The sequence below is a fragment of the Mauremys reevesii genome, linkage group 11 (genome assembly GCF_016161935.1).
Source record: "Mauremys reevesii isolate NIE-2019 linkage group 11, ASM1616193v1, whole genome shotgun sequence".
Taxonomy (NCBI): Eukaryota; Metazoa; Chordata; order Testudines; family Geoemydidae; genus Mauremys; species Mauremys reevesii.
In genome coordinates this window covers 23,739,364-23,764,630 of record NC_052633.1, presented here as the reverse complement: position 1 = coordinate 23,764,630, position 25,267 = coordinate 23,739,364, and the positions used below count along the sequence as shown (strand labels likewise).

The 25,267-nt window shown below is 43.0% G+C and overlaps 1 protein-coding gene and 1 long non-coding RNA gene across 6 annotated transcripts in view; one reads left to right on the top strand and one right to left on the bottom strand.

The window, feature by feature from the left end:
* Nucleotides 1-25,267, bottom strand: part of STK17B (serine/threonine kinase 17b) — a 38,653-nt gene that overhangs the window by 9,357 nt on the left and 4,029 nt on the right. For 4 of the 5 annotated variants that reach the window (XM_039493865.1, XM_039493861.1, XM_039493862.1 and 1 more), the window contains exons 2-6: nucleotides 22,203-22,369; nucleotides 15,555-15,767; nucleotides 8,054-8,198; nucleotides 6,319-6,445; nucleotides 4,618-4,666 (exon numbers count right to left, since the gene is read on the bottom strand). In XM_039493865.1, the coding sequence (XP_039349799.1) occupies nucleotides 4,618-4,666; nucleotides 6,319-6,445; nucleotides 8,054-8,198; nucleotides 15,555-15,767; nucleotides 22,203-22,324 (656 nt within the window). In that variant the 5' untranslated portion in view covers nucleotides 22,325-22,369. Of the gene's footprint in view, nucleotides 1-4,617; nucleotides 4,667-6,318; nucleotides 6,446-8,053; nucleotides 8,199-15,554; nucleotides 15,768-22,202; nucleotides 22,370-24,947; nucleotides 25,053-25,267 lie in introns of all 5 variants that reach the window. The other variant, XM_039493863.1, reaches the window with a different exon arrangement.
* The window catches only part of LOC120374365, a 72,263-nt gene continuing 70,148 nt past the window's right edge, over nucleotides 23,153-25,267 (top strand). The window contains exon 1 of the long non-coding RNA XR_005586042.1: nucleotides 23,153-23,228. This is a non-coding gene — a long non-coding RNA (uncharacterized LOC120374365). The remainder of the gene's footprint in view (nucleotides 23,229-25,267) is intronic.

Genomic DNA, 25,267 nt, shown 5'->3' with positions numbered 1-25,267 from the left:
GGTTCGCTCGAGATGCGAACAGGTCTATGTGGGGAAACCCCCACTGTTGGAAAATTGTGTGGACGACATCCGGTCTCAGCGACCATTCGTGGCGGAGAAAAGATCTGCTCAGGCGATCTGCTAAGGAGTTGTTCACGCCTGGGAGGAAAAACGCCACTAGGTCTATTGAGTGGGCTATGCAGAACTCCCACAGTTGTGTCGTCTCGTGGCAGAGTGGGGAAGAGCGAGTTCCCCCTTGCTTGTTGATATAATACATGGCCGTTGTGTTGTCCGTAAAGACTGAGACACAACAGCCACTGAGTTGAATTTGGAACGTCTGGCACACGAGGCGTACCGCGCGTAGCTCCCTGACATTGATGTGCAGGTTCAGTTCCTGCAACGACCAGAGGCCCTACGTACAAAGGTGGCCGAGGTGAGCCCCCCGATCCGAGGGATGAGGAGTCCGTCGTCAGGGAAAGTGAAGGCTGAGGAGGATGGAATGGGACCCCTGCACACACATGGGATGGGGTCAGCCACCAGTCCAGGGAGCGAAGGATGCTCATTGGAATGGTGAGCAGGGTGTCCAGAGGGTCTCTGTGCGGGCGATACACCGAGTTGAGCCACAGCTGAAGGGGGTGAAGGTGGAGCCTGGCATGCTTGGTTACGTAGGTGCAAGCCGCCACATGACCCAGGAGGCGGAGGCAAGTACGGGCCGAAGTCATGCGAGAGGTCTGAAGCCCTTGAATGATCTGTGTGAGGGCCTAGAATCGAGGCGGAGGAAGGTAGGCCCTGGCTAGAAAAGAGTCCAGGGTCGCTCCGATGAAGTCCAGCCTCTGGGTGGGTATTAAGATGGACTTCTCCACATTGAGTACCAGGCCCAGGCGCGTGAACAAGTCTCTGTTCACTGCTACATGCTGCTGTACTTGGGTCCGCGAACTCCCCCGATGAGCCAGTCGTCTAGGTAGGGAAAAACGCAGATGCCGCGCCGACGGAGGTAGGCGGCGACGACGGCCATGCACTTGGTAAATACCCTTGGGGCCGTGGATAGGCCAAAGGGGAGGACCGCAAACTGGAAGTGAAGGTGATTTACGCTCAATCGTAGAAAATGCCTGTGCGGTGGAGAGATGGCGATGTGAAAATACGCGTCCTTCATATCGAGGGCGGCATACCAGTCTCCAGGGTAGGAATGATGGTTCCCAAGGAGACCATGCGGAACTTCAACATTAGCATGTATTTGTTGAGGTCTCGCAGGTCTAGGATGGGCCGGAGGCCCCCTTTGGACTTGGGGATCAAGAAATAACGGGAATAAAACCCCCTGCCTCTTTCTCTCTCTGGAACCTCCTCTATCACTCCGATAGCGAGGAGCGTCTGCACCTCTTGTAAGAGGAGTTGCTCGTGAGAGGGGTCCCTGAAGAGGGACCAGGAAGAAGGATGGGACGGTGGGGGTGAAACGAATTGGAGGTGGTATCCATGTTCCACTGTGCGGAGGACCCAGGCATCGGAGGTCAGCAGGGACCACGCCGGGAGGAAGTAGGAAAGGCGGTTGGAAAAGGGAGGGAAAGGATCCTGGATAAGAGCTGGTAGGCCATCCCTGGGCGCATCTTCAAAATGACGACTTCGGCCCCGCCGGAGGCTTAGGTGTGGCCCAACCTTGGGACGGTTGTGGGCCAGGCTGTCATCGACATCCCCCTCGACCGCGACGTCTACCTGAGTCTTGCCTGTACCGGGGCATAAAATAAGGCTGGTTAAGCTGGGGACGGAACGGATGTCTTTGGGTTACAGGAGTGTGCATCCCCAAAGTATGGATAATAATCCTATTATCCTTCAGGCTTTGGAGCCTGGAGTCCGTCTTCTCAGAGAACAATCCCTTGCCATCAAAGGGAAGGTCCTGGATAGTATATTGTAATTCGGGGGAGAAGATTCGAGCTCTGCAGCCAAGAGATGCGTCGCATGGTAAGGCCGGCGGCTAGAGTCCGGGCTCCTGAATCGGCAGCATCCAAGGAGGCTTGCAATGATGTCCGAGCCACCTTTTTACCTTCCTCTATGAAGGCTGCAAATTCTTGGCGCGAGTCCTGAGGAAGCAGTTCTTTATACTTTTCCACCTCAGCCCATGTATCATGCCCGTAGCGGCTCAATAAGGCCTGCTGGTTAGCCACTCGTAGCTGTAGGGCCCCCGCAGAGTAGACCTTGCGGCCTAGCAAGTCCATTCTCCTTGCATCCTTAGACTTAGGCGCTGGGGCTTGTTGACCATGGCACTCCCTGTCATTAATGGACTGGACCACTAACGATGAGGGTGGAGGGTGGACATACAAATAATCATATCCCTTGGAGGGAAACCATATACTTGTGTTCCACCCCTTTGGCTGTGGGAGTAGTAGAGGCCGGTGTTTGCCAAAGGCTGTCAGCATTCACTTGGATAGTCTTAATGAATAGCAGGGCCAACCTGGTTGGGGCGTCTGCCGACAAAATAGTGACCACCGGGTCATCCACCTCCGACACCTCCTCTGCTTGGAGGTCCATGAGTAACGCCGCTCGTCGCAGAAGATCTTGGTGTGCTCTCAAGTCAATCGGGGGGTGGGGGGGGGGCCTGAGGACAAAGACCCTGCTACCGCTTCATCCGGGGAGGAGGAAGAAGATACCCCCGGGACGATGGTGTCCTGCCCAGCCTCTGGGTCCTGGGAAAGTTCCTGGTCGAGAGGCTCCTGAGCAGGCTGGAGGGGTGGTGGTACGTCCGTCTGAGTTTGCAGGCGGCTTATAGTAGCCTCTGGGATGCGCGCTTCTGATGATACTGCGCGGGTGGTAGGCAGAGGAGCACCTTGGGCCTGGTGGTAAGCCCAAGGAGTCCAAAAACCCCATTGACGAGGGTCTTGGTCTGTGTATTGGGCCTCTTGGAAGATTCCCGAGGCCACCTGAGGGTCCTGCTCGACCACATAATAGCTGTCAGCCTGTGATGATGCCGATGCGTGCCTAGAGGGCCATGGAGGGGCGGAGAAGCCTTGTGCCGAGGTGCCGACTGATCGTGTTCCTCTGCGCTCCGGTGACCGGTGCCGGGAGACAGAGTAACCTCGAGAGTGAGAGCAAGTACGGGACCTACGACCGGCACGGTGCCGGGAGGTCGACCGTGACCTCCACTCTCGGTGACGAGAAGGGCTTCGAGAGGCACGGCGTCCGTATTGGCACCGAGATCTGGATCGGTGCCACGAGTGACGAGTCGGAGAGCGGGAGAAAGACCGGTGCCGCGAGTCTGACCGGCGCCGCGTGGCAGAGTGGTGCCGGGACTGCGAGCGGCGTTGCAATCGACGCCGAGAATGAGATCTGCGGCGGGACCGGGAAAGCTCGTGAGACCTGGATCGGGAGCGGTGCCGGTCCGACTCAGTGCCGGGAGGCGGTCTGAGCAGCGCCGGCTTGCCGATAGATCGGGGCACCCGCACCGTTGGCGCCGGGGCCAGGGGTGGAGGTGGTGCCGGGTCCGTTAGAGCAACGAGGTCCTTTGCCGCTGTGAAGGTCTCCGGAGTGGATGGCAATGTGAGCTCTACCACGGCCGGTGCCGGGGAGGACAAAGGATCCGGACTCGACGGCCTCTGTGGGGCCGGAGTCGACGGTACTGGCAGAGCTGTCGGTGCCGTGGCAGGCTTCGGTGCCGGGCGGTCCGGTCGGGGCGCACTCTGCAGCCTCAAAACGGGCGGTGCCAAGGAGGCAGCGGCCTTCGCTTTTTTCGCCTTAGGCTAGAGAGAGCGTCTCGGGGTCGATTTCGGTGCCGATGGTGCTCTCTGTTTGGGCAGAGAAGAGTGGCCCTGTGCCGAGGAGGTAGTGCGAGAGTCTGAAGGCAGTGCCGAAGCCGGAGGGGTTAAGGCTGCCTCCATTAGGAGCTGTTTGAGTCTGATGTCTCTCTCCCTCTTGGTGCGCGGCTTGAAAGCCTTGCAAATTGGGCACTTAGAAGATAAGTGCGACTCTCCCAGGCACTTTAAACAGGAGCTATGTGGATCTCCTGTAGGCATAGGCCTGCGGCAAGCGGAGCACGGCTTGAAGCCCGGGGAGCCGGGCATGCGCTCCGGTCCCGGGCGCGGGAAAGGGCTAATCCCCTAACCCGCTAACTAATATAACTCTAGACTGATGAAAACTAATAAAACAAGAAAAACTAAAACTAAGATAGAACTATGTACAATTTTACAATAGAATAACTATGAGGAAGCTAGGGAAGCGGAGGTCAGGCAAGCTGCACTCCACTGTTCCAACGACCGACACGGGCGGTAAGAAGGAACAGAGGGTCGGGTGGGTCGGCTGATGTATATATTCGGTGCCGTTATGGCGCCACGCCAGGGGGCGCTCAGCCGACCCACTGGGGTTGCTAGGGTAAAAATCTTCCGACGAACTTGCACGCGGCGCGCGCACACCTAACTGGAATGGATATGAGCAATAACTCGAAGAAGAACTTTTAAATGCAACAAATATACAGTGCTTTAAATGTAAAGAGTGGGGAAAATTAACATTTTGGTTCAAGTGTTCCTACCATAGCAGATAATGATGGAAAAGTAAAGCATTTGTTAGGAAAAAAGTGTGCAAGAGTAGCTGATATCTGAATTAGTGTCCAATTTCTTTAAGCTTAGTTACTATTATCTTTAGAAGAGATAAACTTACCACATATCTGTAGCCGTGGTAATAGGATCATAGTTTAAGATTTCTGGAGCTGGGGGAAAAAAGTGATAATCTTGAATACACGATTAAAAATACGTAATATGCTATGTACTATCCAAATAACAGGTGTCGTAGTCTGGATTTTTGGCAATTTTATACTAAACTACAAGACTATAGGACTAAACATGTAGTTTGTATAGTGAAGTTTCTATTACTATTATATTTAACTACAAGACTGAAGATGAAGGAAATAAATGGCACGTCTCTGAAGAGCACTAAAATCACGTATGGACTGGCAGTTGCTTACACACAGCAGGTTTAGAGTTGTAAGACTAGACAGGAAGCTTCTTTACAGCCACCTGACTCATTTACATTTAAACAGTTCAATTCTTTGCTGAACCAGAGAGATGGAGCAATTGTAAACACAAACATGTCAGTGCACTCCTACTATGATGCTACTTGCTAAATCAGTTTGTGACCTATCCTGTATTCACATTAGTGCTGTTCTAAACCAGTTCAGCTGCAATGCCTTCTAGGTGCCTATACCAAAGTCACTGGTACAGCTCCCAGACCAAGTACTCTACTGATACCAAAAAGGTCACAACAACATAGTGTGGGACAGCAGTAAGGAGACCTGATTGACACATATCGGCTTGTCCACAGCCACAATAGCATTGAATTGGTTTTTAGAACTGCTGAAAATCTAATCTACTTCAGCCAATTCTTAGAACACTTGTAAATTGGTTGAAACATATTTGTTGACACCAAGTATTCCAAAGAGTTAAACTGATTCTTTGAGTGATAATTTTTTTCTTTACATAAGTAAGATTTTAGGCTGAACATAAAAGGACTGGCCTACACAAGGAAGTTTCAGATATTCTAACCAGTTTTAAAACTGGTTTAGCAAAAGTGATTTTTAAAGTCAGTGGAGCCACAGCATAGAACGGGTTCCAAGCAGCCTTAACTGTTCACTACAGCTTCACTGAACCAATTTTAAAGACAGAATTTGAAGGAAGTTTCCTCAGAGAAGTAGCTCTTTAAAAAATCTGGTTGTTTCCCCTCCACTTCCTCTCTAGAGGATAGTTGAATCTTACTGATCAGCTTCACTAGAATGTACACCTAACATAAAAAGTTGTCCATCTTTCTCCACCACAAGAATTTAATAGCAGATGCTTCCACCCGTCTCATATTAAGATTTTTAAAAGATATAGTAAACTAGTAGTGCACTGTAGAATCAAATTAGAGCTAAACCCCAATTGACTGTATCTATAAATTACATTAATCTTGTTTTATTGTTTACTCAGTTTAATGAAAATTTTGTATATTAGCATATATTTGCATTGGGCCACCTAGTCATTAGAGAGAATTAGCAAGGTTCTAACTATGTAATTTCTCAAAATTAAACACAATTTTAAAAAGCAAACAGTATGACTTTATATACCACTTCTGTTTTCAGTGCTCAAATATTTTTAACTTTTAAAAAGAAAACAATTAAGTCTCACCTGGTCTAAACACTACTTTAAAAAAAAACCAAAAAACCTCAATATACAACATGCGGCCACCATTAGCAGACACAAGACACTAGGTAAAAGAGACTCAGGACATTGAGCTTATATAGCACTGTATATGTCTAGCTTTCAAATTCAGTGAACTACTGTTTTCATTTGCATACAGGAATTTAAAAAGGAAATAGCCCCTCCATACCTAGATATTCTGTAGTCCCTATGATTTGCCGCAGTTCACTAGCATTCTCGATCTTCCGAGACATACCAAAATCTACAATTTTTACATCACCAAGAGGATTGAAACTGCTCAGCAAGATGTTCTGGGGCTAAATGGAGAAAGATGAATATTTAGTCTTTAAGGCATAAATACGCAAATATGATTTAAATGGTAAACAGTGTATACCAAAGTGACATTTAGGTTATATTTAAGCATTCTGTGTTTGTTGCTAATATTGCCTTTTAAAAACAGAATCCACAAAAAGCATTTGTGATGCCCATCTGTAACATTCTCTGACCAAAACCAGACTCTGACATCTGCAGCTCTTATGCTGTTGCTAAAAAATACAAATGTGAAAGACTAATATTTTATGCAGATAGTACAATCCACTCCAAAGTCACACAGTCTGATGAGGAACAGGAGAATAATCATTTTCAAGAGAACACTGATATTGTGGCATGCTCAGAATCTCTCTGCAATTATAGCTGCATTTTTCCATGTTCTGTCAGATAATATGTATTGTAAAAGTTTCTTTCAGTTGCCAAGATAAAGCCATTAGAGTGTGAACACATGCTGTTGCCCTGTTAACCCAGCCTTGCAAAAGACTGTCTCAAATAGTAGCAAAAGGTATTAATTCTCCCCTTGCAGATTCCGTTCACCTCAGTGACACATGAACTTCAGAGGCCTGACTGGGTTAAAATACTAAGGTTAAGTACAATTAATTTAATATAAAAAGGGATATACAATGAAAAAAAAACCTCTACATTACTGAAGAGTTCAGTTTTCACATTGATAAAATTGACAGTCTGGAAATACACCTCTACCTCGATATAACGCTGTCCTCGGGAGCCAAACAAATCTTACCGAATTATAGGTGAAACTGGGTTATATCGAACTTGCTTCGATCCACCAGAATGCACAGCCCCGCCCCCCCGGAGCACTGCTTTACTGCGTTATATCCAAATTCGTGTTATATCGGGGTAGAGGTGTACAAGCGCTAGTTCCTACATCAGTGTCGACTTGATCAGGATACACAGCCTGTAAAAACCAGAGTCACAGAGACATTTATATCTGGGAGACACTTGCCCAGGACCGCTTAAAATGGAGTGAAGTCCTACGTGAAGTCCTTGCTCACCGACAAGCCGAAGAGGACAAGAGGTGCAGGAGAAAGGAGAGACTGGTCTCCAGTCATGGTCAACAGCTTCCTGCTGAGCCTGAAAACATCTGCCCTCATTGTAACAGAACTTGTGGTTCAAGGATTGGCCTTATTAGCCACCTGAGGACCCATAACTCCCATGGAAGATGATCATACTCAGTAACGAGTGATCGCCCATCATCATACAGTCTGTTTTTGTTTTTTTATCACAGTGTATTAACTGGAACATTTAACAAGAAAATATTACATATAGTAAAATTAACCGGGCTATATTGAACGTAAGAACCTTGACTTTGCATAGGATACTATCATTATGTGCATTTCTAAGGTGCCTATATCTATTGTACATGCGCTAAGATGCAAGTAATTAATCACACCCTAATACACATCTTAAAACTGCAACAGTTATGCCAATGTACTTCCATCACATCTTCCAAACTGTTTTGAGGTAGCCATATTCCACACCTCTTTTTTGTACAGACTTGATTTTAGTGCTGACGTATTGAACCAACCAGCAGAACGAAAAAAGGACAGTTACTGGAATACCATGTGTAATTTTACCTTTAAATCAAGATGCACAATATTGTTTTCATGCAGACAGCAGAGTCCTTCAAGTATTTGTCGAATAAGTCTGATAATATCATTTTCTTCAATTCTCTCATCTAAGTCAGGGACACACAAATTAAAGATTTCACCTCCAGCAGCACTGAAACAAGAAGATAAATATACATAAGCCACATTAGATGTACTAAGCTTAATCTTTTTGACATAAATGTCAAATTTAAGAAGAGTATTAGAGTAGTAAAACTGCCCAAATGTCTTTACAATTCAAATTATTGCACATTTAAAGAGAGGCTGTTGAGAAAGTTAAAAATCCTAAAACTTTATGGTATTTTTAATGTATTCATCAGCCTGTTGATCTACAAAAAAAAAGTTATAAAATGCAAACAGGCAATGACAAAAAGGAATTTCATAGTAGGAAATGTGTGTTGAGATTTCCAAGTGGAAGGTGTGGCTAAATTCCTTGCACCGATCTGAAAATTTCAACCCAGGTTTCTAAAACCTTCACACCAAGTTGCAGGATGATCATCTTCAGTTCTCTTCCAGCCCTCCACAAAGGATTTACTTCACTGAAAGTCAAAACCAAGAGTCTCCTGAACAAGGCAAAAGCTTCAATTAAACCAGTTACTAATACTAATCCTAGCTGGAAATTAACAATAATATTGCTGGTTGAACTCCTTCAGGGGCAAAAACATTGCAGTCAATCATTCAAAATACATTCAAGAAGAGCCTCTAATGAAACAGAAGGAAATCTTGGTGGTAGAAGTAAGCGAAAAAACCGCCACCCGTGTTGGGCTGTTGGTCCCGCTGAGAAAGAACTAGAGATAAAATTCTATCAGCAGGAAAAGGGGGAAAAAAGAAAAAAAAAAAAAAGGAAGAGCCACTAGGAAAGAAGTCTAATAATGCTGTGGTACTGGTGTGAAATCTTATTCCTTGGTCAAGGTTGCTCAGGGTCAATGAACTAGCACCCTCGCTGAGAAACCCAGCAAATAAAGGTCTAGAAAAAAGGGAGTCAATGAAAAAATGACTGAAAACTGACAGCATAAGGCACCTCCAAAGCAGAGGATTTAAAAAAAAAAAATCAAGTGATTTTTCCAAAGCTATAGTGGGGATATCAGCAAGCAACATTCTAAGAAAGCTTATCTAAAAGGAAGATTCATAATCCTTGCCATGCCTTAAACCATTCGTCTAAAGCCAATGACTTCTAGCAAGAGCCCTTATGCCATGTGGTGCTCAAATATTCTCACTATGGATCACTTTAGAAGATCCTATCCAGACATCTAAAATCTGCAACTGTACAATGCCTGTGTGCTACCACCACCATGTAAAAATGCTTATGTATACTCCATGTATTTTTCTGGATTGCACACTATTTAAAAACCTGAGATTTTGTCAGATATAACGTTTATTTAGGTTTTGGCAAACCAGATCCATGCTTTCCCTGAAGCAACTATACCACTTTGTTCTATTAAAATAAAACCAACCACTGGGATAGCATAAAGGAAACAAAATGAAAATAAAGTTCAATAAATGTGATGCATGTAGTTTCTTGGTTACAGCATGCACTTTGTATCTGTGTCATTGTTTCCTTCTTCATGCATGTACAGCTTGAAATTAGCACTGAATCTCTCCTCCATCCCCTCTGTTCTACTCTCTCTAATTTCAGATGATTAATTTAAAAAAAAAAAAAAAAGATGGATTTGAGGATAAGCCTCTATAGCTGCCAGGTACACTCTAAGTAAAACTAAGTAGCTCAAAAGAGAAAATTGAGGAAGATACAGGCACTTCTTATCTGCTGTTTGCTTGTATTATTAAATATAATATTAACAGATGTATATGAATGGTACACATTGTAATATTTTAGATAATATTGACTTCTGGTAGCCTCCTTCCTAGATTCAGAAGATCTTGTAGCACCTAGAGCAAAAACCTGAAGATTGGCATCTCATTGGCTGCCAAAAACTACGCTGCTAGGTGAAGAATTTGGCTCCACTTCCAAAACGAAAGGTCCAGGCACTCTGGAAAGAAGGATAGTGTATTAAACTCTAAAATTGATGATTCCAAGCCAGGGTCTGGGGACAAGATGAGCTTCACCTTTCTGTTGACTCAAAAATATAAGGGAAGGCACATCAACACATGACTCCAGTCTAATATGAATGCTTCTGTCAAGACGTCTGGACCCTGTTAGCACTTGAGCAGCAGAGAAGAGATGTGGTGTTGTCCCTGAAGGATAAAAGATCCACTCTGGATGTCTCATTTTCTAAATATGATGTTCATGAATGAAGTTACTCCTTCACTTGTGCACCATTTGCAAAAGATGCCTTCTCTTTGGGTGCAAAGTGGAGGAACCTGGCAACAGATCTCCAACACAAATGACAAGACTAATGACCCTGCTGCATGGTTGTTGAGGAAACGTTCAAATCCCTGTTACAGCACTCTGTAAAGGTTGCCTAAGAATCAGCATCCCCTTCTCTCTCTATTTGGAGTGGAGAGGGGAGAAGGTAAAAACTACAGCTCAGTATATAGTCCCATGTAACCTCAATATTCAGGTCTTCTGAAGACTTTTCCAAGATCCTCCAAAATAAAACCAAGGACCCTCAGGGTATGTCTACACTGCAATTAAACACCTGCGTCAGCTGACTTGGGCTCGCAGGGCTCAGGCTGCGGGGCTATGAAACTGCAGTGTAGATATCCAGACTTGCACTGGAGTCTGGGCACTAGGACCCTATGAGGAGGACAGGTCCCGGAACCTGGGCTCCAGTCTGAGCCCACACGTTGCAGTTTTATAGCCTCACAGACCAACTCAGATGACACAGGCCAGCTATGGGTGTTTACAGTGTAAACAGGGTATAGGCACCCTCAGAGTATGTTTATACTGCAATTAATGTAAGCCCAGGGGTAGAGGAATTCAAGTTAGTAGAACCTAGGGTTCAAGTGTCTATACTCAATTGTAATCCCAGGTTAGGAATTGTTGAAATCTGGGTCCCAACCTGGGACTACTTTCTACACAGCATTATGCAGGCCAAAGTCCAACCACCCATATCTACACTCCTGGGGAGATTCTACGTGCATGTAGAAAATGCCCCGTCTCCCGCCGCGGAATTCCTGTGCTTCCCTGCAGAAAACAGCAGGGGAAGCAAAGGGAAGCCATGCGGGGATGGGAGGTGGTGGTGGTAAGGGGGGGGGAAATGACCCTGCGGCGCAGTTTTTTGGGAGGATTGCTCCCCTAAACAGAGGCGAGGCATGGTGGGCACACAGGGTTACATGCCACTGCCCTCCCCCCATTTCTGCAAGCACTGAGTTGCACAGCTGAAGCAGGTTGTGTCTCCGCTGACTCTGCAACTGAATGCCACCTCCTGGATCCTAATGCCAGTTGTGCTCCCCTTCTGTGTGCTGGAAGATTTCCTGTTTTCTGTGCAACAGGGAGTGCCTGTGGTGCAGCTGGGTAAGGGTGGGGGGAAATGAAGGAAGCGGGGTGAGGGGAAGAGGCAGTGGGGAAGGAAGACAGGTGGAATAGGGCAGAAGTAGAGGAATGTGAGAGTGAGGGGAGGGGGATGGAAAAGAAAAGGGGATAGTGGAATCATGGGGGAAAGCAGGAGCCTGGCATGCAGTGCCCGCTTAGCAGCAGATGGGAGTCCCCTGTTAAGCAGGCCCATCAAACCCTCACCCTTACAAGCCTTATCCCTACACCTGGACCCCTCTGATAAGCCCAACACCCAGAACCCCACCCCACTGAGCTCCAACCAGCTGCACATGGACCGCCACCCCATCAAGCCTCACTCCCCCAGGACCGGACCCTCCCACTGAGCCCCTCCACACCCAGAACCCCCCCCCCCCCAAGCCTTATCTCCCCACACCCAGACCCCCACCCCGCTGAGCCCAACCACTTTCACCAGGATCCCCTGCAGAATCCCCCCAACGAGCCCCTGTGCATCCAGATCTCCCATTGAGCCACCTGCACTCAGACTGCCCTACAGAGAAACCTTTCACCCCACACCTGGATCCCGCCACACTTGGATCCTGCTGGGCTGAGCCTGCCCACCCACACCTGGTGTGCCTGGCACAGAGGGGCAGGGCCCCAGGGTGTTTCTGGGGCAGACCCAGCCCTTACATTGCGTCAGGGTCTGGTGCAGCCCCACTACTGATTCCCTGTACCGGGGAGGAGGGGGCATCAGGATGATCTCCCATTTCAATGCAGCCAGCGGCCTGTGCCCCTCACTGCCATGCTGGAGCCACATTAATTTATTGATCAATAAAATTTGCAGAATTTTACAATATTGTGCACATATTTTTAATTTTTTGGCACAGAATTCCCTCAGGAGTACATATCTCAGACTATCTAGCTTCCCCATCCCAAAATGTGTCCAGAGGACAAAGACAGTTGTCCCATGGGATTGTGGAATACGTTTGGCAGAATCCGAGAGTACATGTCCAGTGGCACTGCATCAACAGTGCAAACCAATGGGGCTTGAATCGTGGGTCCTGCTTGACTCAGGCTTGGACCCTCCATTCTCATGGGATCCTGGGACTCTGGGTCCAAGCACTAAGTTAGCACAGTGTATGTGTAGACAGAAGGCTCAAATCTGAGTTTGGTGAGATTAGACATAGGGTAAGCCCAGGGCTCAAACAGAAACTAGAAAATTTAAGAACAGTCTGCCATAAAACAGTATGACTTCTTTGCTTTGCAGTTTGTCTGTGAAAGAACTGTCAGAGTTAAATGAATGAATGGACATGTACTTAACAAGATACAATTTAGATCTACACTAAAGACTTCACAATTAAAAAGTGTAAGCAGCTCGTCACCTCAAAAAATGTAAGAAATAATCAGGTAAGATCCTGAAATTATTAAAAAAAAAAAAAATGAACTAAAGGCTGCTGAACACTTCTATAAAACAGCCAGTTAAGATTAACTCTTCTTACCAGGAGTACCTTGTTGCAGCTCATTAGTGATACATGTAAAACAAACAGTTGTTGAGCTGAAATATAAGCATAAAGATAAAAAGCTAGGGAAAGCAGAAAGTCCAAAATTTGTCAGGACTTTGTCCCTACTTCCAGTCTGACTGATTAAGCTACTTGAGCCATCAAGATGTATTGGGAAACAGTCTGATAGAAAAGGCACTTGCCTTTGACATCCAGCAGCACAGTTTCATACAAATTTTAGAACCTACATTAAATGAGTTTGGCGGTCTTGACACACTGCACCTTGGAAAAACATTAAGAATCACTGAAGCTACTAAAAATAAAAAACTTCATTTGCTCAGAGAAACTTAATCTAGTTGGTAGCATTTATTTCACACCCTGGACACTACTGTTCCTATAAAAGTGTGTTTTACAGACAGGTGGCAAGAACTGATAATTTTGATATCTGAAATTTGTCATCGACATCAGCTACCATTTTCAGACATGAGTACCTAAAATAAATGGCCTGATTTTCAGAGGCCCTGAGCAACCAGAGTGTGTTTGTAATGGGAGTGGATGTTCAGCACCTCTGAGAGCCAAGCCACTAAATACCAATTGCAGTCAATAGGCACTGCAAGTGCCCAACACTTCTCAAAGTCAGGAACAAGGTGTAAAGAGGGTTACTAGCAAAAAAGCATGCATTGAGTATGCTAGTGAAACCAGACCTCTTACATGGGATCAGTGTACATTTTCTCTTGGTTGTCTGACATTAGAAAGACTGTTCTAAGAAAATGATTATTAAAAAAAAAAATCTACTTGCACAAACGCCAGTTGAATTTGATCTAATATGATTATACAGAAGATTTTACAAAACCTGATTACCAACAGAAATACCTGTTTTGTGTATTTTAAATTGACTGGGGCATTTTTAAACAAAAAAACATTGCCGCTACAGTGTTTGCCACATTATGAGTGCATGAAAACCTGAAAATAATATTGATTAGAATCTGAGACAAAAGCGGAACTGACTAATTTTCAGCCAGGAACTGACAACAAAAAGAATCTACTTCTCTTAGCTAGATAGGATGTGGCCAAAACACAGCAAAATCTAATAAAAGCAAGCAGCATAGGAGGATGAGGGGGGGGAGGATGAGTCATATTTAAAACTTTTGATTTCAGAGGTCTGTTCTTTTTAATATAGGTAAGGAATTTTGTCATCCTCCCAATTACAGGACACTTAATCTGAATATCTATATTCAGCAATAAGTGAACAGTCATTAAAAAGTTTCAACATTAGGGTCTCTCCACAATTTTGTCTTAAAGATGTCTGTCACAATATAAACCTACAATGTTTCCCCATTAACTTGAAGAATTATGAAGAAAAATGTATCTATGCGCAAAAAAAAAAAAGGCGGGGGGGGGAACGACACACACACACACGACTCATTCCTTCTCCAAATTGATCCTCTGAAAGGGATTTATCTTCAAAACCTACTTGGGTTACTTTAAACATTATATATTAAGCACCAGTGATTTTTTTCCCCCTTTAGAAAAAAAAAGCCAGAATAAAAGATGCAAAAGTAAAGGTCCCAACTCCAGTGTTATCACAATCGTTTTCTACTCGTTTTTCTTAGTGAAATATGTAACTAGCGCTGTTTGTGTCCCAACATGTATACCATAAAACACAGAAGTTACATAATGCAACCATGTTAATTCTGTCACTCGTCTTAATTTTTGCATTTCCTGAACACAGTTTTAAGTGTGCACGTTCATTATATTCATTTATTTTTGAACTTTAAAGTATAGCACTAGTATATATAGTTCAATTTTCTTGATTTATGTCACTATATCATTAATTTAATTGTTTCTGAAATATTTATCTTGTATTAGTTATTCATAATTGATGATGAGAAATTGCTATTTACAAAACAAAAGCATGTAAATTAACTGATAATTTCAATACATCTTTTGACATGAATATAAATCATACACGGAAAATTCTAGGACACAAGGGAGCATAAAAAGGCAATATTAACTACCCGTATATACTCGTTCATTAGCCCGTTCGTTTATAAGCCAACCCTCAAATATGGATAGTAAAAATAGCAAAAACTGTATAACCCTTTCATAAACTGACCCTATATTTCAGACGTTGGAAAACTTTGGCTCCCTGCCCGTCAGGGTAAGCCGCTGGCAGGTTGGGACGTTATGTTTACTTGGAGCATCTGCAGACAGGACGTGGCGCGCCACATCCTGCAGCTCCCATTGGCTGGGAACTGTGAACCATGGCCACAGGGAGCAGAGGGCTCCATGCCTGCAGATACTCCAGGTAAGCAAAACGACAATGTATTAGATATTCAATTCAATGATTCCATTGAGTTTAAAATCATCAAATTTTGGTGTAGACCCATTTATAGGCAGACCCCTGCTCTTTGATGTATCACTTTTTTACCAAAAATATTCGGCTTATGTATGAGTATGTACGGTACACTGTATATACACTCATATGTTGTTCTCCTGATTACTTTCGGTCAACTGATACAAACAATGAATGTTAACAAATCTATTATACAATAGTGACGTTGATATAATGCATACTTACTATTCCAACACTAAGATGATTTCATTTGTCATTTCATAGACTTCATGGAGATTAACAACACGAGGACTAGACTTTGTTAATTCAAGCACAGCAATTTCATGTAAAATTTCTGCTTTGCAGTCCTGTCCTCTTCTCCTCTTCTTTAGGAATTTAGCTGCGTATTCTTGGCCTGTGGATTTAGCTATACATTTTCTAACCACAGCACATCTTCCTCTGCAAAGAGAATGGAAAAGATTAAGATTTCTTTAGTGAAAATTATGACAATTACACAGAAGCTTAGATATGGGCACTTCACAAATACTTAAGATAAATAGTTGTTTGCAGTGTTGCTGTAGCTGTGTTGGTCCCAGGATACAAGAGCAACAAGGTAGGTGAGCGAATGTATTATTGACCCAATTTCTGCTGGTGAAAGAGACAAGCTATCAAGCTCCAAAGACCACTTTTTTGGGTCCTGAAGATAAATAAGTTAATATTTTTCTAGTACATTAGTCTCCAAAGAGAATTACGTGTTCAAAAAAAGTAGTTAGGCAGACCTATATAGCATGGTTTCACTGTGAGCTACAAAACCAAATGGCAGGTTCTTTCAGTCATCTTGGAAACTATAACTGCATTTCTTCAATGTTTATGGATTAAAACATTCTCAGACATGAACCCATGGTAATACAATATTTAACCAAAAATGAAGGTTCATATGCAATCAGGTTGCAGTAATGAACTAAAATTGGTTATTTTTCCACATAAGCAACTGTTGTTACTACAGGGATGTTATGCAATCGTGAACAAAAAGGGAGGTAGTCCACAGAAGAATCTCTTCCACAGGTTGGACCACATCTCAATAGTTTGAGAACCCTGGCTAATGTACTGTTTCTTTCAATAAATCAACACCATCATTTCAGCAAACATTGGATGTACTAATATTATAGGGGCTTACAATGTCTAGTTCAAGTTAGCTAAAAAAAATTAAATGTGCACATGAACACATTTTGCATATGTAGGGCATTTGATGCCAAGATCTCAAAGTGCTGCACACACACATTTAAGATTCACTCCCACTCCTGTGACACGACTTAATAGTTATAAAAGTTGCTCTATTTGTCATGTTTATTTTTAGACAAATTCATTTCTAATTTAGGATTAAGTAATTTGTGGGAATTACAGATAGCCTCCATTCAATTATATTAAGGTTTCACTAAAAGTGTGCCTTATTGGGAAGAAACTCTCATTAAGTGTAAGAGATTTTCAAGGCCCATAAATTCCCTCCATAAACAATTCTCAAGTCTGCAAACAAAAGCTTCAGCTTTTGTGCATTTTTATAAAAATCAATTCTTACATGTTTTGTTTATTTTAAAAACAAACTAGAAAGCTGAGTTACAATATGAACTTTTAGATGGCTAAACTCAGGCATGGAAAAGCAAGAGACTTGCCCAGGTTTGTGCAGCAAGTCAATGATAAAACCAGAAATACAATCCAGTAATCTTGTCACTCAGTCCTATTTTTTAGTTGCTAGACATCATTCCTCTTCTTGAATATAGTACAAAGACAAAGCATTCTGTTTCATTTCCTTGACAACTGTTAAGTATAGAAGCAAAAATACGTTTTGGTAAAGACAAGTTTTTAGAAGAAAGCCACATACTGTTTCTAAAAACCAAGCTGACCTTTTAGAAAATTAGAAAAAAAATGTACTCCCTAAGCCAAGTTATAAACTCCTGAAAAAGCAAGGTTTATGATCACGAGGACATTTCCAACAGAGCCTAGTTTCACAATTATGAAGTATTTTCATAATTAGACAAAAATAGCATGGACTTTTAAGAACTGAGACATAATGAAATAAAATTAAACATTTCAAATGGTGTAAATATGAAGAACTTTTCTTGAGTTTTACATACAAAGTTTTACATACTGTATATTTTCAGAGTTCATATACATCCCTGAGTGTGCAGATGATGCCTTGCCACATGCAAATTCTATCACCTATTCACACATGCTAGAAAAGGTCATGTGCAACTCTGGATTCTGGGTTGAGGCCCCTCTTGACGTCTGAATCAACCTCAGTACACAAAAAATATACCCATGTTGCTTATCAAAACAGTTTCCATTTGCAGGTAATATTAAATACACCTTCCAATTAGTATAAAATCTGATGAATTAAGAAATGGGGTAAAATTCCACAAGTTTCTAGTATTTATTGTTAAAAATATTGACTAAATACTCCCTCACTATTTTGCAACAGACCAGATAGTGAAATAACTAAGAACAAAATATTGCTTTAAAAAAACCAAAACCACATACAAAGTGCAGAAACAGATGGGGAGCATATCAGGTAAAAGTCAACAAATGAATTAGTTAAAAGAAAGAGGTAGAAGAATGTTATTAACCTGAGATGCACACCCTCTTATGCCAGATAATTTGAAATGGCTAACTGCTTTCCCAGCTCTGAAAATGCTTTGCAATAATCTGTTTAATATGAATCAGGTGAATTCTATAACAAATAATAAAATTTGAAGATAAAATATATTTTGGTGGGTATTTGTCTTGCCCTACCAACCACAACTTAAATTTTTAAAAAAGAGGAACAATTTAAGTTTCATGTAAACAGTCAGAGCTTTCCTGCTAATTTCCTGAACATCTTCCTTCCACTTAGAGTGAACACTAGTTTTGAAAAGTCAGTGATAGTATCTCATGAAGACAGGATATATGAATTATTACTAATAAAGGTTATTGCTTTTTATTTGCAATGCACCACCAATTTAAACTTGTGCTAATTAAGAAAAAAACCTGTAAGATGAGCTAAGACTGAAACAAAAACAACATAAGAATGGCCGTACTGGGTCAGACCAAAGGTCCATATAGCCCAGTATCCTGTCTACCGACAGTGGCCAATGCCAGGTGCCCCAGAGGGAGTGAACCCAACATGCAATGATCAAGTGATCTCTCTCCTGCCATCCATCTCCACCCTCTGACAAACAGAGGCTAGGGACACCCTTCCTTACCCATCCTGGCTAATAGCCATTAATGGACTTCACCTCCATGAATGTATGCAGTTCTCTTACAAACGCTGTTATAGTCCGAGCCCTCGCAACCTCCTCAGGCAAGGAGTTCCACAAGTTGACTGTGCGCTGTATGAATAAGAACTTCCTTTTATTTGTTTTAAACCTGCTGCCCATTAATTTCACTTGGTGGCCCCTAGTTCTTGTCTTATGGGGACAAGTAAATAACTTTTCCTTATTTACTTTCTCTACACCACTCATGATTTTATATACCTCTATCATATCCTCCCTTAGTCTACTCTTTTCCAAACTGAAAAGTCTTTAATCTCTCCTCATACAGGACCCCGTTCCAAACCCCTAATCATTTTAGTTGCCCTTCTCTGAACCTTTTCTAATGCCAGTATATCTTTTTTGAGATGAGGAGACCACATCTGTACGCAGTATTCAAGAGGTGAGTGTACCATCAATTTATACAACGGCAATAATATATTCTCCGTCTTATTTTCTATCCCCTCTTTAATGATTTCTAACATCCTGTTTGCTTTTTTGAGTGCCACTGCACACTGCATGGACGCCTTCAGAGAACTATCCACGAAGACTCCAAGATCTTTTTCCTGATTCGTTGTACCTAAATTAGCCCCATCATATTTTATGTATAGTTGGGGCTATTTCTTCCAATGTGCATTACTTTACATTTATCCACACTAAATTTCATTTGCCATTTTGTTGCCCAATCACTTAGTTTTCTGAGATGTTTTTGAAGTTCTTCACAGTCTGCTTTGGTCTTAACTATCTTGAATAAATAAATATATCAGTAAGTTCAAGGAAAGATACTTTTTGATAAAAAAAAAAAGATCTGTAGAAAGGCAGGAAATTCATTATATTTTAACAATGAAATACAAAAATGAATAGTTAAAATAATCCCTGGTAAACCACCACCATGCACACAGGGCATGCAGAAATACATTTAATGAAGTTTCATAATATCTACATCGGGGTCTCAAACATGCAGCCCGCAAAGTTATTTCCTGCAGCCTGTTATAGACGCTGACTCCACTGGCAGCCAAGCTCCCCCCCCCCACCCCGCACACCAAATCCCTGCTCCTCTGCCTACTTCCCAGCACTTCCCTCCGCCAAACAGCTGTTTGGCAGCGCTTAGGACTTTCCAGGAGGGAGGGGGAAGGAGCAGGGACACAGCACACTCAGGGGAGGAGGCGGAGAAGAGGCAGGGCTGGGGCAGGGATTTGGGGAAGGGGGTGGAATAGGGGCAGGGAGGGGGCGGAGACTTTGGGGAAAAGGGTTGGAAGGGAAGATGTTGTTAGCTGGATCAGCAAAACATAGCCCACCTCTGGCCCTGCTGCTGCCAGCTCCCCTACACATGCTCTGGGGAGGAGGGCAGGCAGGGAGGCTCTCGGAGCTGCTATTTAAGGCAGTGTTTACAGTCACTCTCGCTCTGGGGGTGGGGATGTCTGCTGCGTGAATTTCAATGAGCCATTTCCACAGTTCTCTGAAGTTTACTCAAGTCAAACTGACCAAGCTTGACAAACAGCCTTGCTGCTCCTCGCACCAGACCAAGCCATTGAGCCTGCTCTTCCTGCATCCCCAATCCTCCCATCCAGCTATACCCCAACTCACACCAACCCGCGGCCAGCCCCTTCGCCACTCTTCAAATCTCCCTTCCCTCAAGGGAGGGCCAAACACACCCACCATTGAAATCCTCTCCATTGATCCCATGTGCAGTGTGAAACACTAGGGGAGAAGAGAGCCAGGAAAGCAGCAGCAGCCAGTTACTGGAAAAAGCCCTTGTCCTTTAACACTGGGAGGGAGGGAAGGGGAAGGCAAATCAGAGAGAAATATCGGGGTGGGGGGAGAGAACAAGGATCTTGGATCTTCCAGTTTACAAAAGCCAAGCCTGTTCCTCGCGCCTCCCACCCTCAATGCCTGGGTGGGAAAGAAATCCCCAATCCTCCTAGGGGACATGGACGCTTCAACACAGGTGTTGACTGCTGAGTAAATTCGCTCAATAGAGGCCTACAACTCCCAGCATGCTCTACTCCACCTTGCACTGAGATGCTGCCTTACAGACGGAGCAAGGCATGCTGTGAGTAGTTTGTTAAGAGTGTCAACGTAGTTTGTATGAATAATTACTTTTAAAAGTTCCTGCCGTTATGTTGATAGACTGTTAGTGTAGAAGATCATCATCAGTGTTACTGACCACTTAAGGAATAGTTATAGGTGTTTATATTTTATTAAAACCCCTCTTCGCATTAGAGTTTTAAAAAAGTTAATACATTGACTTTTAATAGCATCCTATATTACTCTTCATTTTTTACTATACTTTTGTATGGTTGTATGAAAAGGTTTCAGTGATGTGGCCCTCAGGCCAATGTACTAGTCCTCATGTCACCCTCATGGTGATTTGAGTATGAGACCCCTGATCTACATGAATGTACTGTCACATTTGACATGTGAGGTAGGAACATTTTTCTAAAGACTTCCTGCTGAATATGCCATTTCTTCACTGTCCTCCTGTTAACACCTTTGTCACATGCAATGAATAGTGCAGCCTTGTCCATCTCTCATCTCCCCACTCCAATCTGTCTAAAACATGACTGGGATCACACACTTCCTCTGCTCCAAGCACATCACCCCATCCTTAGAATCTCTTTACTGGCTATGTGGCCCTTATCATAACAAATTCAAGCACTTCCTCACCTACAAAACCGTACATTCTACATCTCCATTCTTAACTCCTCCTTTCATCTCCTTCCTACACTCGGCTTTGTGCCTCCTACCATGATGCTCCCAACCCCCAGAGCAGATCAAGCTGTCTTTCTTCAAGCAATCTATACACCAGCGCTTCCCCCAAATGTGAGCAAAGACTAGCAGGGGGAGGATGGAGAAAGGGGGCAAACAGGCCTCTCGCTTTGTTCTCCAGATTTTCAGCTTGCATTTAAAAGAGTGAGTCTCTAGATAATGGGATTACAAAAAAACCTTTGAAAATATGATCAGACTAACTGGTGAGCTATGTTTGTCTGAGATTCCAGTATTTCGCTAATACACAGAATGTATGAAAGGAGAAGTAGTATCGTACAGTGAAGAGCTAGACAGTCTACTTCAAGTGATTGTCCATTTTGGGTAGCCCTTTAACACCACGAAATGGTAGGGCTGAAGGTGGGACTTAGCTTTCAAACGTTTAGGAAATGTTGTCTTTCACCCTTCCTTATAATTACTCCTCACACTATCCATCTTTTGAAATTTTTCCATGTCTTATTTAGATTATAACCTCTTCAGCATATTTCTGAAGCATGTGTATGTAAGAAAAAAATCATGATCCCTGATACATATGTAGAAGAGATCCTGTGTACACAAATCTACACACATGCATGTGGAAAGGGCTGGCAAGCCATCTATACAGCATCTTCCCCTAGATACCACATAGACCTTTCCATTTGTCTGGGGATATTAACAGAGGAAGAAATGCATTTCATTTCCTCCGCATGCTCCACCCTCTGGAGTCTACTAGAAAAGATAACACAGGCTGGGGTTATATTACTCTTTCAACAAATACCCCTCTGCAGATGGGATTTCTTTTCCATGTGAAGTTACACCTCTTCCCCCCCCACAGCCCCAAACCATCACATAAATAGAATGTTCTTACCTTCCTAGTTCTTTAGGCTCAAGCATGTAAAAATCGTAAAAATTATCCATCTTGATTTGTGTCTGAAGAGATGTAGACAACAAGCCTAAAAGGCTTTTGCTCTCTGACTTTCTCCTGGACATAATTAACACAAGGTCTTCTCTCCTCTGTTGGTTATCTATTTTCACCTGTCAAAACAATATGTATTTAAACATGACCAATACTACAAAAATCCCACTGCTACACAGCAGGAAAAGTCATCTCATAAAGCTATGTCATCAAAAACAGCTATTTTAACACCTTTGGTTTTTCACATCTCTTAAAAAGAATGAATAGGGATAGCAATAAGGATTGCTTATGAATGGAAGTCAATGGATAACAGGCTGAGCTATGGCCATATAAAAACTGTTTGTGACACATTTCTTAATACAACATCTAAAAGGGCCTCCCTGTTCTTACCATGTCTGTCAAAATTGCAAAGAACATAGGAGAGCAGAGGAATATTTTGTATAAGAATTTCATAATAATAAGTTATCATTGTTAAGAGTTGTGGTAATCCTTTAATATACAACATTAAACCAGTGAATAAATCAGCACACCTTCCCCAAGCTTATGAGTTACTAGCTATGTTCTTATAATTAGGTGAGGTCATTTAGAACCTACTGATGTGCATGTAGCATCTCAGCTCTGTTACCTGGGTAATATGCTGCTACACAAGTTTAGTAAGATACACCCTCCAACATTATCTCCATTAGCTGCCTATAAAACAGCAGATTATAACCCAGTACTGCACTTTTCATAGCCTGTGATTGTGTACGCCATAGCTACATTCAAAGTCATCTCTTTGGGCCTTGTCCTGCACTTCCATACTATGTGCCTTAGAAACCTCACCATCGTGGTACCTCTCAGTCATGTCAATACTCAGTAGGGAATTTCTTTTTAAAATTCCTCAGATTAAGAAGGGTGATACCATGGTTTGGAAGGTTGGAACCAAGAGTCTTCAGACTACTCTGGAGGATCTCTGATCCATTCCCTGGGAGGGGAAAGGTAAGGAAAGCTATCAGGCTGACTGTGGCTCAATTCTAGGTCAAAGCATAGACTGAGAGGGCTTCTAATGGTGAGAGCAATGGCTTGATTAAGCAAACAGCTCAAAGGATGAGACATTTCCTGGAAAACCAGTAGGTGTTCAGGAGGAAGTTCAAACTTCTCTGGTGAGATTTATGTTACTAGGACAATGGGTTTATCCACATAAGTTTTTTCCATTTTCTTTCCTGGAAAAGGAAAAGAAAAAAACAGCTGCAACCCACTCTATTGTTCTTTCCTTTAAAAAAAAAAAAATGAGTACTACATATCCAGTGCTGCACAAGGAGCAGATTCAGATGAGGCTGTTCCAGTGGCTTGATGCAATGAACCTGAGCCATCACAGTAACTATGGTTCCAGTAAGAATCAATGGCTCCAAAGAAGCAGCAAGCAACTTAAAATGAGGTTTCAGGTATTGAACTGACGGCCTTGAATCTGGGGCATGGTATGGTTCCATAATATGGCCCTGGACCTCAATGTCACCCTTTGCTGTAGCTCTGATTTCTGCATAGGATTGCTTTTGCACTTCAATATGAAAATCTAGGAGTGCTGGAACATTAAGGGTATGCTCTCAAGGACTGTCTCTTTCATCTGACACATGTGAGGCCAAGCTTTTATGCTCTGCCACAGCCGATATCCGCCAATTCACAGTGACCATCACCTTAGACTCCTTGGCTTGGGGCAAATCTAACGGTTCTGGAACCTTGCCAGACTTTTTAACCTGGGGGTCAGAGCTGAGGCTGGTCTTCCTGCACTTACAGAGACCTGCATATCAGACCTGGAAGGTTTAACCACTGATGGTTCCTACAACAGCATAGGTTGGAAGAGATTCTGATGCTCCTTTCTGGTCCCAGAGTCAAAAGTGTTCCATATGAAACAACAAGAAACTAGATGACCTTCCTCCACACCAATATAAGCAGGCCAGATGATGCATATGTGCATCTAAAGCAGAAAGAAACAGCAAGACAAGAGGAACATCTCAAACTCTGGTTTCTTTGTCTCCAGTTCCAATGTATCAGAACCAAGTACTCATGCCAGGGCACTAATAGCCTTAGACAAAAAACAAAAAAACAACAAGAAATACAGAGAGCTAGCTAAGTAAAACCTAGCTAAACTAAGACAGACATATCACTGGGAACACTCCATTCTGACCAACCTGAGTCCATGAGCCTGGTAAGGTTTCTGGCCTCTTTGCTACTGCAGTTGGAAGAGACTGAGGCAGCCAGCGCTCAACCCCATGCCCTTTTGTATAGCCCATCCTTCAAACTGCCCTTCCTAAATTTTAACGACTGAAACATCCAGCCTATTTCAGGGGAAAATATGTTCTAAACCATGCGAAGCAGTGTAAATGCATGCAATAAGAGTCTTTGACATAATTTGAGGAGTTATTCAGAGTAGCATAGAAACTGGTTTGCAATATCTTAAAGTTTGGTTTTTAATAGCTGAAACAAAAATTTAAGTTGAACATGTAAATCCTGATACTGCAATCAAGTCTGCACAGGCTGACCCTTGCACCTGAGGGGACTACCAAGGAAGGCAAAAGGGGTCAGCCACATGGATCCAATTGCAGTAGTCAGGCCTCACTTTAAATTTAGAAGTCTTTTATATAGACATCAAGGTTATTGAAATGAGGGCATCTGAGATATTCAGGCTGCACTAAAAGAATAAGTCTCTCAATTACTCACTGCTTGTTGAAGGATACACAGTTATGCCACAGGCATAGAACAGCAAGTAGTGATCTTTCATACAGTATGGTAAGCGTGATGCAAGATCTCAACAGAACAGGGTTACTTAAGGACAATAGCAAACAAACAAAAAAACGAGTAAAGTTAAAACATGATTTTGAACAGTTAAAAATGTAAATCAATAGAAATTTATAGAACTATTTTTGAAAGTTCAACAGTATCTAGTGGAGTCTTGAAGGGGTCTGCCTTGAGTCCAGTACCATTCGATATTTTCATTAGGACTCAGATAATGGGGTGGAGAATATGCTTTAAAAAAAAAG